The sequence below is a fragment of the Thamnophis sirtalis genome, unplaced genomic scaffold, assembly GCF_051295495.1.
Source record: "Thamnophis sirtalis isolate CommonGarterSnake01/CBP01778 unplaced genomic scaffold, rThaSir2_p1.2 scaffold_2, whole genome shotgun sequence".
NCBI classification, from domain to species: domain Eukaryota; kingdom Metazoa; phylum Chordata; class Lepidosauria; order Squamata; family Natricidae; genus Thamnophis; species Thamnophis sirtalis.
In genome coordinates, this window is record NW_028261382.1 from 95,536,816 (window position 1) to 95,550,364 (window position 13,549).

At 44.7% G+C, this 13,549-nt stretch overlaps 1 protein-coding gene across 1 annotated transcript in view; it reads right to left on the reverse strand.

The window, feature by feature from the left end:
• The window catches only part of TECTA (tectorin alpha), an 84,863-nt gene that overhangs the window by 6,656 nt on the left and 64,658 nt on the right, over nucleotides 1–13,549 (reverse strand). Inside the window, exons 17-20 of the mRNA XM_087706414.1 lie at nucleotides 11,341–11,914; nucleotides 9,235–9,845; nucleotides 7,032–7,593; nucleotides 4,524–4,723 (exon numbers count right to left, since the gene is read on the reverse strand). Of these exons, the coding sequence (XP_087562540.1) occupies nucleotides 4,524–4,723; nucleotides 7,032–7,593; nucleotides 9,235–9,845; nucleotides 11,341–11,914 (1,947 nt within the window). The remainder of the gene's footprint in view (nucleotides 1–4,523; nucleotides 4,724–7,031; nucleotides 7,594–9,234; nucleotides 9,846–11,340; nucleotides 11,915–13,549) is intronic.

Genomic DNA, 13,549 nt, shown 5'->3' on the forward strand with positions numbered 1-13,549 from the left:
GAGACAAGATGCAAACAGTTCTTCCAAGGGTTGAAAGCAACACCTCTAAAGACCCACCAAATGCCCTGGAGAATGGAACAAGGATCCAAAGCCCATCTCTGTGGCTCCTGCCCTGTCCTTCTGCTGACAAATATGTCAAACTTCTACCAAGAGGTGGTTTTATGGGCCATATCAGCAGACCTAAGGAATGTACAGTGCTTCCCAAGTTGTCCTCATGGCTCAGTGCCTCTGGAAAGGTTTGACGTTTGACTAAATGTCATTTCGGTGCCTCCTTGCCGGGCTTGTCCTACAGCGACTTTACCTGTCCATGAAATTCTGCGGTTTCTTTTGCTGCAATTTCATTTATTTTATTTTGCTTTTTGCTCCAATGGAGCACATATTATTTGTCTTGTCCAACAATAACATATTTGCCCATAGCTGGATATTCTGGTTTATTTTATGATTTTGATTTCTTGACTTTTTTTTTATTTGAAGAGAAAGCAGCATTCATGCATATAAACCTACAAACACACATTTTCTGTACAGGGAACATTATATTTTAACTCCACTGTCAAGTGTCTGCTGCTGATTTGCAGGGCTGGCATGAGATAAATGTTCATTCCATTGTGCTGTTGTTTCAGTATACAGTTCTTCCTGACCTCACTTAAAGCATTTTAGTTAGACAACATAACATGATACATGCAATTCATATACACAACGAACAATCACCAACTACAGTGAACTAAATAGAGTTTATTTTTCTTTTAAGAACCAGACGGTAGTCTAACTACCAAATCTTTTTGCAATTCATCCAGCTAGCTGCACAGTGGGGCCATACAGAAACCAGCTGGCTCCTTGAAAATTTTATTTTTCACCAGGAGAGGGAGGCTGTGTAGAGCATTTCTTAGTGGATAGCTAACATGCTCTCTTGCCAGAAGCTCTCGGCACTTGGCAAACGAAAATCTGTGGGGTTTGGGTCAATATAATTCTCTCCAAACAAAACCTTAAAATGTCTTTTTCTAAAGGGCAACAGATGTATAATACTGGATTTTCAAGATAATAACCCATTTCAATTCCCTATTCAGATACATAGGATCTGAATAGGATCGCCAACATGATCGCCAACATCCGATGACAGATATGCCACAAAAAAAAGAAGATTCAGATGCATTCAGACATTCAATTTTTCATTTGGTGACAAGCAGCAAAACGATCTAGAAACATGTTCAGCATATCATGTCATTTCTGATTTGCAGTGTGTGTTCAGCTGTTTCACCAGAGTGTGATTTGGAAAGATGCGAAAGAAAAGTTTAGAGCCTTCATTTTACAGATTTATTCTTTTCTTCATCCACATTTTGTTTGCTGCAACATGAACACTTATTTCTGAATTTTTTGAGTGCTATAATTTGCTGTTGCATCCAAACATAATATGCTATGTTTTAGGTAACCCACTCTGGGGCCCCAAAAGGTATGATTAAAAAGTTTGAAATCCTAGGACAATCTGTCATTTAATGCAACCATAAATCACAGTTTACTACAAAGTAATGGTTGTGATCAACCTGTTAAAAGCAATAGTTCCTAAAATCTCTTTGGGATCTTGTTTTAAAATGCATATTCTGGCTTAGAGGCCTCATTCTGGCAGATCAAAAGACTTGTGAAAAGTTCCTGACTGGTGTCCCTGGCCTGTTATGCTCCTGACCTGTAAAAGGGAAGAAATTCAAAGCTACACTTCAGCAGTAAAAAGGCTATTGTTTCCATAGCAACATCCCTGCCCACTCCTCCAAAGGGCAGTGGTACCAATAGCCTTTTCACTGCCGAAGTGTAGCTTTGCAGAGAAGCACACGTCGCATTCCATTCTTTCATTATCAGATTTATAGCATAACGGAGAGCAAGAACTTGGACTCATCAAATAAATCCAGCTACTATTTTTTTCCCTTTTACTTGGGAGGTAAAAAGCCAAGTACAGGAAGATAGAATGACAAAACTGGTATCAGAAATTATTCTTCGCAGTGGCTTTATCCAACTGTTGGATGGGAACAACCAATGGTTTTTTTTAAACTTCGTTATTTTGAAGAGACAGGAAGCTAAAGGCTACTTCTAAGAAACATGGGCAAAGTTTCTAAGCTGTCTTGTATCATTTAGCATGAAAAGAGGGCTATGCCAATTTTTAACCCAAGCTGTCTTCTCCAAACACGGAAAACTACTTAATTTGGTCAGATTGTTATACTTGTGTTAGTGGCTCATTGTTGTCTGGCTTGGATTAGCAGCATCCTTGATATGATGCAATAACATGAATGCTGCACTGGAAATAAAAAAAAATGCAGAGTTTTGGTTAGAATAGGTATACAACTTAATATTTTAGGATAGGAAAATGTGCATATTGGGGAAAACTACATACATAAATAAACTGAAGCAAAAAATGAAGAAGAGGAAAAGACAGGGTAGTGGAGGAAAAGCCTTATGAATGAAACTCTGGAAAACTGACGGGTATTATTGATTGATCTCTATTAGATACGGTATAAGACAAGGTAAATAATTTACTGGGACAAGAACCAAGAAATATCAACTTGTCCCATTGAAAAATAATCACTAGATTGATGACTAACTCAGAAATAACATTTAATATCCCCCATGTCAAAATAAAACCATTTTTTCACCTTGATTAATCTTCTTTGTCTCTCATTTATTAGTTTCCTTCTGCAAATGAAATGTCCTTTCTATGAATTTATGGCTTTCTCCTCTCATCTGCGAGAGTATATTCTGGGGAATCAGAAATCAGCAAATGACAGGGAAGGATCTCCTTTGGGGGCCCAGTAAGGGATGTTGAGAACATGACAAAGCTACTTCTATTTTCCTCTCTCCCTTGGGAGAAAAAAAAAAGTATCACCACATTATTGAAAATTGGTGTCACTGCATTGTGGGGATCAACCTGATGCTAAACTGATCCTGCATCCTTCATAGATGCACCCAGTGCATTATTCCACAATTGTCCTTTATGGGATCACTCAAGGGAGGCTGAAACTTGACAGCAATATTGACTGGTAATGTAGAGGAAGAGAAGGCGAAAAAAATCATAGTCCCTGAATATTATCTGCAGGGGAAAAAATCCCTTTTTAAAGCCCTGTGAACCAATTCCCCAAAGAACTGTGTTTACTTCCCCCAAATTCAACCTATTACGGAGCATTGTTGAAAGAACAACAGATCAACAACATTCCATATCTCTTCTTTGCTTCCTTCCTATTTGCAACCTATTTGCTATGCAATCCCACAGGCAGTTTAAGGCAGAAAAACACTATAATTTGCACAAATTCTACAAGCCTTCTTATCTTCTCTTTTTTTTTTGCTCATTGTGGTTATTGTTGTTTGGATGAATATAGATGAGGATGGCTCCTTCAATACAACGGAGCAGAGCTTCTTAGTTTGGATGCTAAAGGTCACAAGTAATAGAGATGATGGTGTAAAAGCAAACATATCCTTATATCTCCTGGAAAAAAACAACAACTCGAGGGCAGCAGAAAAGAGCAACTAAGCTGCACGGATTTACAACTGCCTGTTTAGAAATGCATGGTTAGTAAGCAAAGGAAGCTTAGAGGAGAATTTCACATAGCTTTTTTAAAACAAACAAAAATAGCTCTTTTGTATATTTTTGTTGTAATCTTTATGGACAATGAAAGGGACGCGGCTCAGTGGCTAAGATGCTGAGCTTGTTGAGATTTGCAGCTCGGCGGTTCGATTCCATAGCGCCGTGTAATGGAGTGAGCTCCCGTTACTTGTCCCAGCTTCGGCCAACCTAACAGTTCGAAAGCACTTAAATGCAAGTAGAAAAATAGGGACCACCTTTGGTGGGAAGGTAACAGCATTGCGTGTGCCTTCGGCTTTGAGTAATGCCGGCCACATGACCACGGAGATATCTTCGGACAGCGCTGAGTCTTCGGCTTTGAAATGGAGATGAGCACCGCCCCCTAGAGTGGGGAATGACTAGCACATATATGTGAGGGGAACCGTTACCTTTACCTTATAGACAATATCTATTGCAATAATAGGAAGAATTCGTGTAGACTGTACGCCCACACTCTAACACTCGTAATGGATGCTACTCAGAAAATGTTCTCCCTTAATGTATTCCAGACATGAAATCCTGATTCTGAGACTGATTCTATTTAGCGGCTTATTTGGCTGGTGTTCTTGCAGCACTCACTGCCAATATTGTCTTTTAGATGAAAAGAAATGAGACCAGATTTTGAAATATTGAAAGTCACGCTGGACCAAATCTATGTTACTACTGCATTCCAGCCATGCCTGCTCCAGAAAACATATCCTATTCCAGGAGAGTTTGGAACAAGCCACAATGATGCCAGAGTGATAACACATAAGACACTCATTATGACATTATCACAAAAACGCCACCATTGCATGCTTGCATATCAAAGACTGATGCAATGCTTAATACTGAATCGTAGCATTTCTGTGATGTTGTTTGTGCCTTCTGGACGTCGTCTCTGCTCTGGCAACACTATCTCCCAGGCTCCCAGTTACTGGCTCACCTCGTAATATTTGCCATCTGAGTAACAGCCGCAGTTGTGAGGAAGAATGCAGCTTTTGCCATTGAGGACGTAGCCTGGATCGCACTGACATCCTTCCACGCAATAATGGTTGCAGTCACTTTTCAGCCGGATGGCGGCACAGCGAGGCTGGCAGACGCTCACACAGCTTTCATAGTGGCTGTTGGGAGGGCAGCTGACCGCTAGAATGCAAGGGACAAAGCTTCTTAACATGGGTGCATCTCGGTGAAGCCATATACATCTCTGTTCTGACCCCCCCCCTCCATACGGTGAGTCACGCTGACACAAGATTACTGCTAGCCAATTTATTCACAGTAATTAACACACCAACAAGGCCTTGGCAGCAACCCAGGCTTCCAGATAAGAAATACACACAAGAGCTTCTCCAGCTTGAGTATAACGGTTGTGTCCTGCAAAAAGCCTCCTCCCAAAGTCCCTTCTTATATAATCTCTTGGGAAGAGCCTAATCACAACCACCCGGCCCCAATTATCTTCTATATCTCCGTAGTTGCTGCCGGCGCTTATCTGCCTGTCTTTGCCTAGCGTCCGGGACCAACTCCCTTAGCTCCTCCCTACTGCTCCAGAGTCTGATGTCTTCACCACTGCTCCAGGGCCTGACGTCAGAGACAAACTCCCTTTGAATTTCACCACGGCTCCATGCCTCAGGCGCCTCCTGGTGGCCAACCAGCCTCTCTGGTCCCTGCTCAGAGTCTGAACCTGTCCAGGGTCCTCCACATCTTCCAGAGCCGACTCATAAGGTCCCTCGCTATCGGAGTCTGTTGGCAGTTCCAACGGCTCCTGCTGGGCCACAACATATCTCTATGACATAATAGACCCAAGGAGCTTAAGTCCAGAGGAACATCTTGGTTAGCATGATTGAGAGTCTTCAGAGCCATCTACTCAAGCTAAATTAGGAAAACATATTTACTGTCACATACAACTGATAGGCAAAGATTCCTCTGGACCTGGAGAGCTAAGAATGAGCAAATAGAATTGTCTTTGGTTTTGTAAAAGTTGGCCTACGATCAGTGGTGAAATTCAATTTTTTTTTTACTATTGGTTCTGTAGGCAAGGCTTGGTGGGTGTGGCAGGGGAAGGATACTGCAAAATCCCCATTCCCACCCCACTATGGGGCCAGCCAGAGTGAATTTGCCAGTTCTCCAAACTACCCAGGTACCTGTCAGAACCTGCTGAATTTCACCCCTGCCTACAATGTAGAAACTAAAGCTGAACTGGAAAGATGGTCTTTGATTTGGAGATAATATCTCCAAACCTACAATGCGTTTCACAGGGAGTTGGTGGCAATATGAAGGAGTTGTCCATGGTGATTTCCCTTACTGTCCTCCTATGAAAGACTGAGGTCAAATCCTGCCTCTGGAGGGAGATGTTTACTCCCCAGTTCATCAACCCCAGGGATTTTTTTTTAAAAAAAAGAGAGAAAGAGAACTTGGTAACAAGGATTCAACCACTCATAACTGCCCCTCGAAGCCAAAATAATGCCACTATATTTGAGCAAGGGATTTCTGAGCTGTATCAAAACCAAAGCCTCTGTCCGGAAGCAACAGCTCGAAAAGAGAAATCCTTGCACGCTTGAATGCCACAGTGCTCTCAAAACATCACTGTGGCTTTCTCAAAAACTTGTTCCCTTTCTCTGTCCAGAGAGGCAATTTTAAGAACCTCTCACCCTTCCGAAGGGCCAAGACAAGAGTGGAGAAATGCCCAATTTCAAAGCTTTTCTCGTCCACCCGCCTCCATTTTTCTCAGGGCTGTTAATGAATCCCCCAGTGGAAGGAGCAAGGCTTATGGAGGCTGTCAATTTGCAGACCGAAAAAGATCCTAATTTAATTTGTAAATCTGATTAGTGAGGAAAACAACTTTTCAATGGATTTGCCAGACAGTCGGCCTGCCTGAGACACTTTGCGTCTTCGCTTATGAGACGAATAATTGAACAAAACATGGTAACTTATTGACAGGAGAGGCTCTTTGCAACAATTGCATGGACTTTTCCTTCACTTGCATACACTAATAACATTTGCATTTGACAAATGAAGAACGACTGCCTTGGGAAGATGACCAGAAACCCAACAGCGGAATATAAACAGAAGTCCTAATGATAAAAGAAATCTTATTTTAAAATGGAGAGGAAGAGGAAGAGGAGGAGGAAGGAGGGGGATGGGGGAGGAGGGAGAAGGAGGAGGAGGAGGAGGAGAAGAAGAAGAAGAAGAGGAGGAGGAGGAGGAGGAAAAGAAGAGGAAAAGAAAAAGAAGAAGAGGAGAAGAAGAAAAAGAAGAAGAGGAGGAGGAGGAGAAGAAGAGGAGGAGGAGGAGGAGGAGGAGGAGGAGGAGGAGGAGGAAAAGAAGAGGAGGAAAAGAAGAAGAGGAGGAGGAGGGGAGGAGGAGGAGGAGGAGAAGGAGAAGAAGAAGAAGAAGAAGAAGAGGAGGAAAAGAAGAAAAGAAGAAAAGAAGAAGAAGAAGAAGATCATCTACTTACCGCATGAAGTGAAGTTCCTCCAGCCTGTGACTGCTATCCCCTGGGTTTGGCAAGTGCTGGCATAATTTTGCAGCCAGCTGCAAGCTGTCTGCACTGCTCCACCATCAATGCAGGTGTCAAATAAGCAGTTCTTATAAAAGAAGGCCGGGTTGACCTTACTGTGGCACCTGGAGAAGACCCCACTCTTGCTAGGAATCAAACTGCACAGCTGCTGAGGCTTCCAGAAGCCTTCTACCTTACGACAAGTTGGGCACCTATCGCCACACCCAGCCTGGCAAAAGGGGTCCCGCTTGGCCCAGCTGTGGCCAAACTCATTAATGCTGGAGACCACAAGGCCGCCAGAGGTCTGAAGATCATCCTCAGGATCGCCATTGTATCTCCCGCAAAGGCCGTAGGTGCTATTTTGGAGGCTCCGCGGAATCGTGATGGAGAGGAAGGTCCTCCAGTCATACACCACCTTCAGACCAAAATCAGTCTCTATAACGATGTGGAAGCCGAAAGTGAAAATGTTGACCTTCCCTTGGCCCAGCTTCAACGGCAGGTAGAGGCGCTCCTTGTTGATCTGCAAAGAGATGCAAGGAAAGTCGGTGAAAGAGGGCAGTTGAAGGAAGCACGCTTCGAAGAAAGACCAGTTGACCTAGGAAATCCAGGCTTAAACCCTCACTCCAAACTAGACGCTTATTGCATATTTTTGGTAAGATCTCCATATCTCTGCAGGATTTTCTTATACTCGGGTTAAAAATGCAGCTCAGTTTGCAGCCCTTGGACACTTAGCGAGATCCTGGACAACCGAGCAAAGTCAGACCTGATTAATAGTGAGAAGAAATGCCACTGGGAAAACCAAAACCAGACAGGAAAGTTAAAAAGAAAGAATCACTAGAATAGGGATGCCAAAGTCAATTTCATTGAGGGCCGTATCAAGGTTGTGTTTGACCTTGGGGGGCCGGGATGGGCGTGGCCAGCTCAATGTCACTAGTGTCGAGGTTGCCTGTGGTGGCCTGAGCATTCTGCCAGCGAAAACGGGCTCCCGAGCTCCGTTTTCAGCTGTGATAGCAGTTAGACTTAGGAGTTAGACTTATATACCGCTTCATAGGACTTTCAGCCCTCTCTAAGCGGTTTACAGAGTCAGCATATCGCCCCCACAGTCTGGGTCCTCATTTTACCCACCTCGGAAGGATGGAAGGCTGAGTCAACCTTGAACCGGGTGAGATTTGGACAACCGAACTGCACAACTGCAGTCAGCTGAAGTGGCCTGCAGTGCTGCATTTAACCACTGCGCCACCTCGGCTCAATGGCCTCCTTCTACCTTCTGCCAGTGAAAACAGAGCTCGGGAGGGCCTCCTGCGGCCTTTGTGAGCTCTGTTTTCTCTGGCAGAGGCACCGTAGGCTGGTCCTTTGCTGTTTCCAGGGCGGCCCTGCGGGCCAGTTCTAAGCACCCTGCAGGCTAGATCTGGGCCCCGGGCCTTGCGTTTGATACACCTGCACTAGAAGATAACAATGAACAGAAAATTATACAGACATGGTCAAAAAGTGGCGATAAAGTCCAATTCAACTTGGTCATCTTTCTACTTTCCCACATTAAACCCTCAAATTACTTGGTTTGGGGTAGTCTCAACCTCTTATCCTGCATTAAGGCAATGGTGGAAAGAGCTCTCTATTGACTTACAACAGAGGTGGGTTCCTACCAGTTCGCACCTATTCGGTAGAACCGGTTCGTCAAATCTACCGAACCGGTTAAAAGAGGTTCCACCAGTGGACCCGGAAAGCAGGCCACACCTACAGAAGAGGTTCCAAAAAATTTTGAAACCCACCACTGGTCCTTGGATATGATTATTCTACACTATCATGCTCATATTTATAAAACTCAGTGCCTCTGTGAAAGGTAAGGATGACTACTGCGTTTGTGGTGCAATCAGAACATTGCGTGTGTTGAAGTTGTTTTAACGCAAACCAAAGATGCCTTTTAAAAAACAAGTTTACATCATATTCCTATGGATGCCAGTGCTGTGTGTGAGGTAATTTAAGGTGGTTCTGACAAGTGTCGTCGGCATCTTCATATCCGGTCACATGGGCGGCAAGCCACTCCCATCCGGTCACATGGGCGGCAAGCCACTCCCACAAAGGAGGCCACACCCACAAAGCCACTCCCACAAAGGAGGCCACACCCACAGAGAACCATTTTTGAAACCCACCACTGACTTACAAGCACAGTATGTTTGTAGGCTCGATGGATCACAATGCTGTAGCTGAAAACTTCCACTTCCACCTGCTTCACCCACAGAGCCAGAGAAGGATCCCGATCCTCATTCTTGGCAACAACGGTAAACTCAGGGAAAGTACCTGTCCTCTCGGACCTCTGGCGGTTAGTGGTGGTGCAGAGGACCAAAGGGCAACTGCTCTGAAAGTCAAACGCAAATCCATCAAAGGTCAAGTAATGGCTGTAGCCGGAAATGATGCAGGAGGCATCTGTGCGGGCCTGGCAATAATATAGGCCGCTGTCCTCCAGGCAGTATTCATCCTCTTTGCAGGGGAGGTTCTCACAGCGCACACTGTTGTCAGAGCCATTGCAGTAGCAGAAGTACTGACAGTCTGTGTCCATCCAGAACGACTGGTTGGTGGAGAGCTGGTAGCCCTCAAAGCTACAGCCGCAGTCGCTACGGAGAATACACTGGGTGCCCCGGAGCACAAAACCTTTGTCACACTGGCAACCCTCCACACAACTGTCCAGGCACACGGGCCCCATGCTCAGGGTGTCACAGGATTCAGAGCAGGACATGCATTCCTCAAAGTGACTGTTCTCAGGACAGGAAAGCGCTGGAAGAAAAAGAAGAGAGTCAGTGATCAGATGGAAGCCATCTTCTGCATCAGGCAGCTGCCACCTTGACCTAAGTCCAGCTGTGGCACTCACAGAGGTTTTTCAAGATGGTAAGTAAAAGGTAAAGGTTCCCCTCGCACCTGCGTGCTAGTCGTTCCCAACTCTAGGGAGCAGTGCTCATCTCTGTTTCAAAACCAAAGAGCCAGCACTGTCCGAAGACGTCTCCGTAGTCATGTGGACGGTATGACTCAACGCCGAAGGCGCACGGAACGCTGTTACCTTCCCACCCACGGTGGTTCCTGTTTATCTACTCGCATTTGTACATGCTTTCAAACTACTAGATTGGCAGAAGCTGGGACAAGTAATGGGAGCTCACTCCGTTACGCGGCGCTAGGGATTCGAACCGCCGACCTTTCTGATCGACAAGCTCAGCCTCTTAGCCACTCAGTCTTAGCCACTGAGCCACCTACCTCCAAGACGGTAGCCATTCACATAATCAAAGCTCTGCCCTTAGTTTGCACAACACACTTAAAAAAGAGCAAGGACCTTGGCCAGTAGGTCCCAAACTACCATCATGACATCTGCCACAGACACCCCTAGAATCAGTAGATCTCATACTTAATCCCTTATCCCATACGGAGATTCACAACCAGATTGGGAGGGAGACAGGAATAGCAATAGCAGTTAGACTTATATACCGCTTCATAGGGCTTTCAGCCCTCTCTAAGCGGTTTACAGAGTCAGCATATCGCCCCCAACAACAATCTGGGTTCTCATTTCACCCACCTCGGAAGGATGGAAGGCTGAGTCAACCCTGAGCCGGTGAGATTTGAACAGCCGAACTGCAGAACTGCAGTCAGTTGAAGTAGCCTGCAGTGCTGCATTTAACCACTGCGCCACCTCGGCTCAGGGTGATCATATCAGATTCCGATTCAACCACTATAGATGGTTGTGAAATGAATCTGATCTCTATAGAGAAGGACTTCCGCGAAGTGAGATGAAGGATTGATAGTTACGAATTATTCTTCCCCTTAAAACATTACATCTCTGAATAGCAGGGAGATGGAGGGAGGGAGTTTTATTATTTATCCTTGCAGAAGATACAATGTGAGATCTGCTGGCATATTTTTTTTTTTTAAAAATCAACTTGCTTTATTATTGGTTTATCGAATACTTATTCAAACCGCTGAAAGGCGTTTTGGTTTTTTATTAACCCTGCCTTGTGAGTGTTTATTACTCTTCTCACATTGATTACACATTGTATTACATTACGCTGCCTTCACCTCAATGAAATTTACTTTCAGTTTTAAATTTGCAGTGAGGTTGCTCTATTTTTCATTGCTTATCCATAAACATTTTAATTACATTTACAACCATGAGACCCAGCCTTTGTTGCCTACAAAGTTTCCCTCCACTAAAGTATAAATTTAAACCCAGCTGTCTTCCGATGGGAAACAAGTTGAAGATAGGTATCTCTACCACTTCCCAACTTACGGCAAAAGGTTAAGCTTCTCCACTGGCCAATGTCCACTTCTGCGTTCTTACATGCGCTGGCATAGCGAGCTACCGAGTCGCATAGCTCTGACTCGTTTCCTCCGCTTTGGCACAGACGGAAAATGCAGGTCCTGTAATACGTGGAGACGTTCACCACCGAGTGGCACTCCAGGAACGAGCTGTTGGTGGGGTCATTGATGACTCCGCATTTGGAGCGGCTGCGGTAGTCTTTCAGAAGCTCTGAATCGTTGTTGCAGGCCTTGAGAAGGTCCCCGCATTCCCCGTTGCAGATCTCGTTGAAGGTTGTCCAGCTGTCCAGGAAAACCACCAGGTTATCTGTGCATTTCCCGTTGGGGAAGCAGAATTCATCGCTGCCGTTTCCGTTGAAATAGCCACAGAGGCCTCCGGTACAGTTGAAATAGGCGGTGGAGAGACGTATCTCCAAGATACCCAAGTCTGAATAATGGATATGGATGAGCCCATCTAATTCAACAACGGTCCCATTTTTACTCCGGTAGATTTCTAACTGCCCAGAAGGGTGGAAATATGGAAGCTCTGTTTCGTATCCATTCACCTACAAAGGGAAAAGGGAAATGAAGAAGCAAAAAATGAATGAATGAAGGCTTCCCCAAAGAGCACAAGGCAGTCATAGTCCCGACAAAACCCCTTTTATTAAATAAATGTGATTCCCTCTCATTCACATTTTCTTCTGGCAGCTCTGCACATACTGGGAACAGGCTCCAGCTGTTCCTCTGCCTCACTGCTGTCTAGCTCCGTAGGCACCTGATCACTGCCAGACGGCCTTGGCCCCATCTCTGCCTCCAACACAGAGCCCTCATCCGAGCCTTCCCCAGACTCCAGGACTGGCCCATGTTCCCCCCCCCAACCTCCTCATTGTCTGACTCTGCTGCCATTCTCCGCTGGCTGCTGATGGGCCACCACAGAAACTAAAGAATCCCACGGAATTCCTATCAAATTCTTCCTTTGATAAGTGAGGCAACAGCAGAATTGAGCAATGGAAGTTAACAAGAAGGCGCGCTTCATATGGAGATACATTGTATGTCTACAGCTGAGGTTACCTGCCAGACATAAGTTGAACAGCATTTAAATTTTGGCTACCCAGAATGCAGGACTTGGAATATATTTTTTAAGAAAAAAGATTGTGGGAATCTAAATAGGTTTTTCACATTACATAGCAACTTTTCATTAAATTTAAAAATAAAGGTAAAGGTTCCCCTCGCACATATGTGCTAGTCGTTCCTGACTCTAGGGGGGCGGTGCTCATCTCCATTTTAAAGCCAAAGAGCCAGCGCTGTCCGAAGACGTCTCTGTGGTCATGTGGCCGGCATGACTAAACGCCAAAGGTGCACGGAACACTGTTACCTTCCCACCAAAGGTGGTTCCTATTTTTCTACTTGCATTTTTACGTGCTTTCGAACTGCTAGGTTGGCAGAAGCTTGGACAAGTAATGGGAGCTCACTCCGTTACGCGGTGCTAGGGATTCGAACGGCCAAACTGCCGACCTTTCTGATCGACAAGTTCAGCATCTTAGCCACTGAGCCACCGCGTCCCAATTTAAGAGTAAATGCCAACTATTCCCATTTCTGAAATACAAAGATTTACTTCGCAGGTGATTTTAAAAACCTAGCCTTTGATGATCATATATTTCAAGCAGACTTAAAGCAGCTTTTTATCATCTCAAAACGCCCACAGATCTATTTCAGAATGCTGCTTCCAGAACTTAGGAACTGAAGTCCCAACTTCTGTGGAGATCACTTGATTGGGGATGGTGATGTGTATCGATTTCTCCACCTCAAAGGAATTACAAGCTATTCTTGGAAGCCAAGCTTTGCCTTCGGCTCATGCCATTATCCCAGAGTGACAGTACTATATATTTGATAGGAAAACCTCCAACCTCAATCATTCACAAAGAAAATACAAGATCCCAACACAAGAAAGAGACACTTGATTTGATAGACACATGAGAGAAGCAACAGGCGCTGTAGAGGTAGACTTATTGTAAAGAAGAGAAAACACAACTGACGTGGGTGGAAGGCACACACACACACACACACACACACACACACACACACACAATACATAGATCCTGACAATGACAGCACATACAATCCAAGGTTGTTGGGTTTTAGTCCTTCTTACAATGAAATGTCACCATGAGATTGGCAAGAGGGAGACAATAGAATAGAAA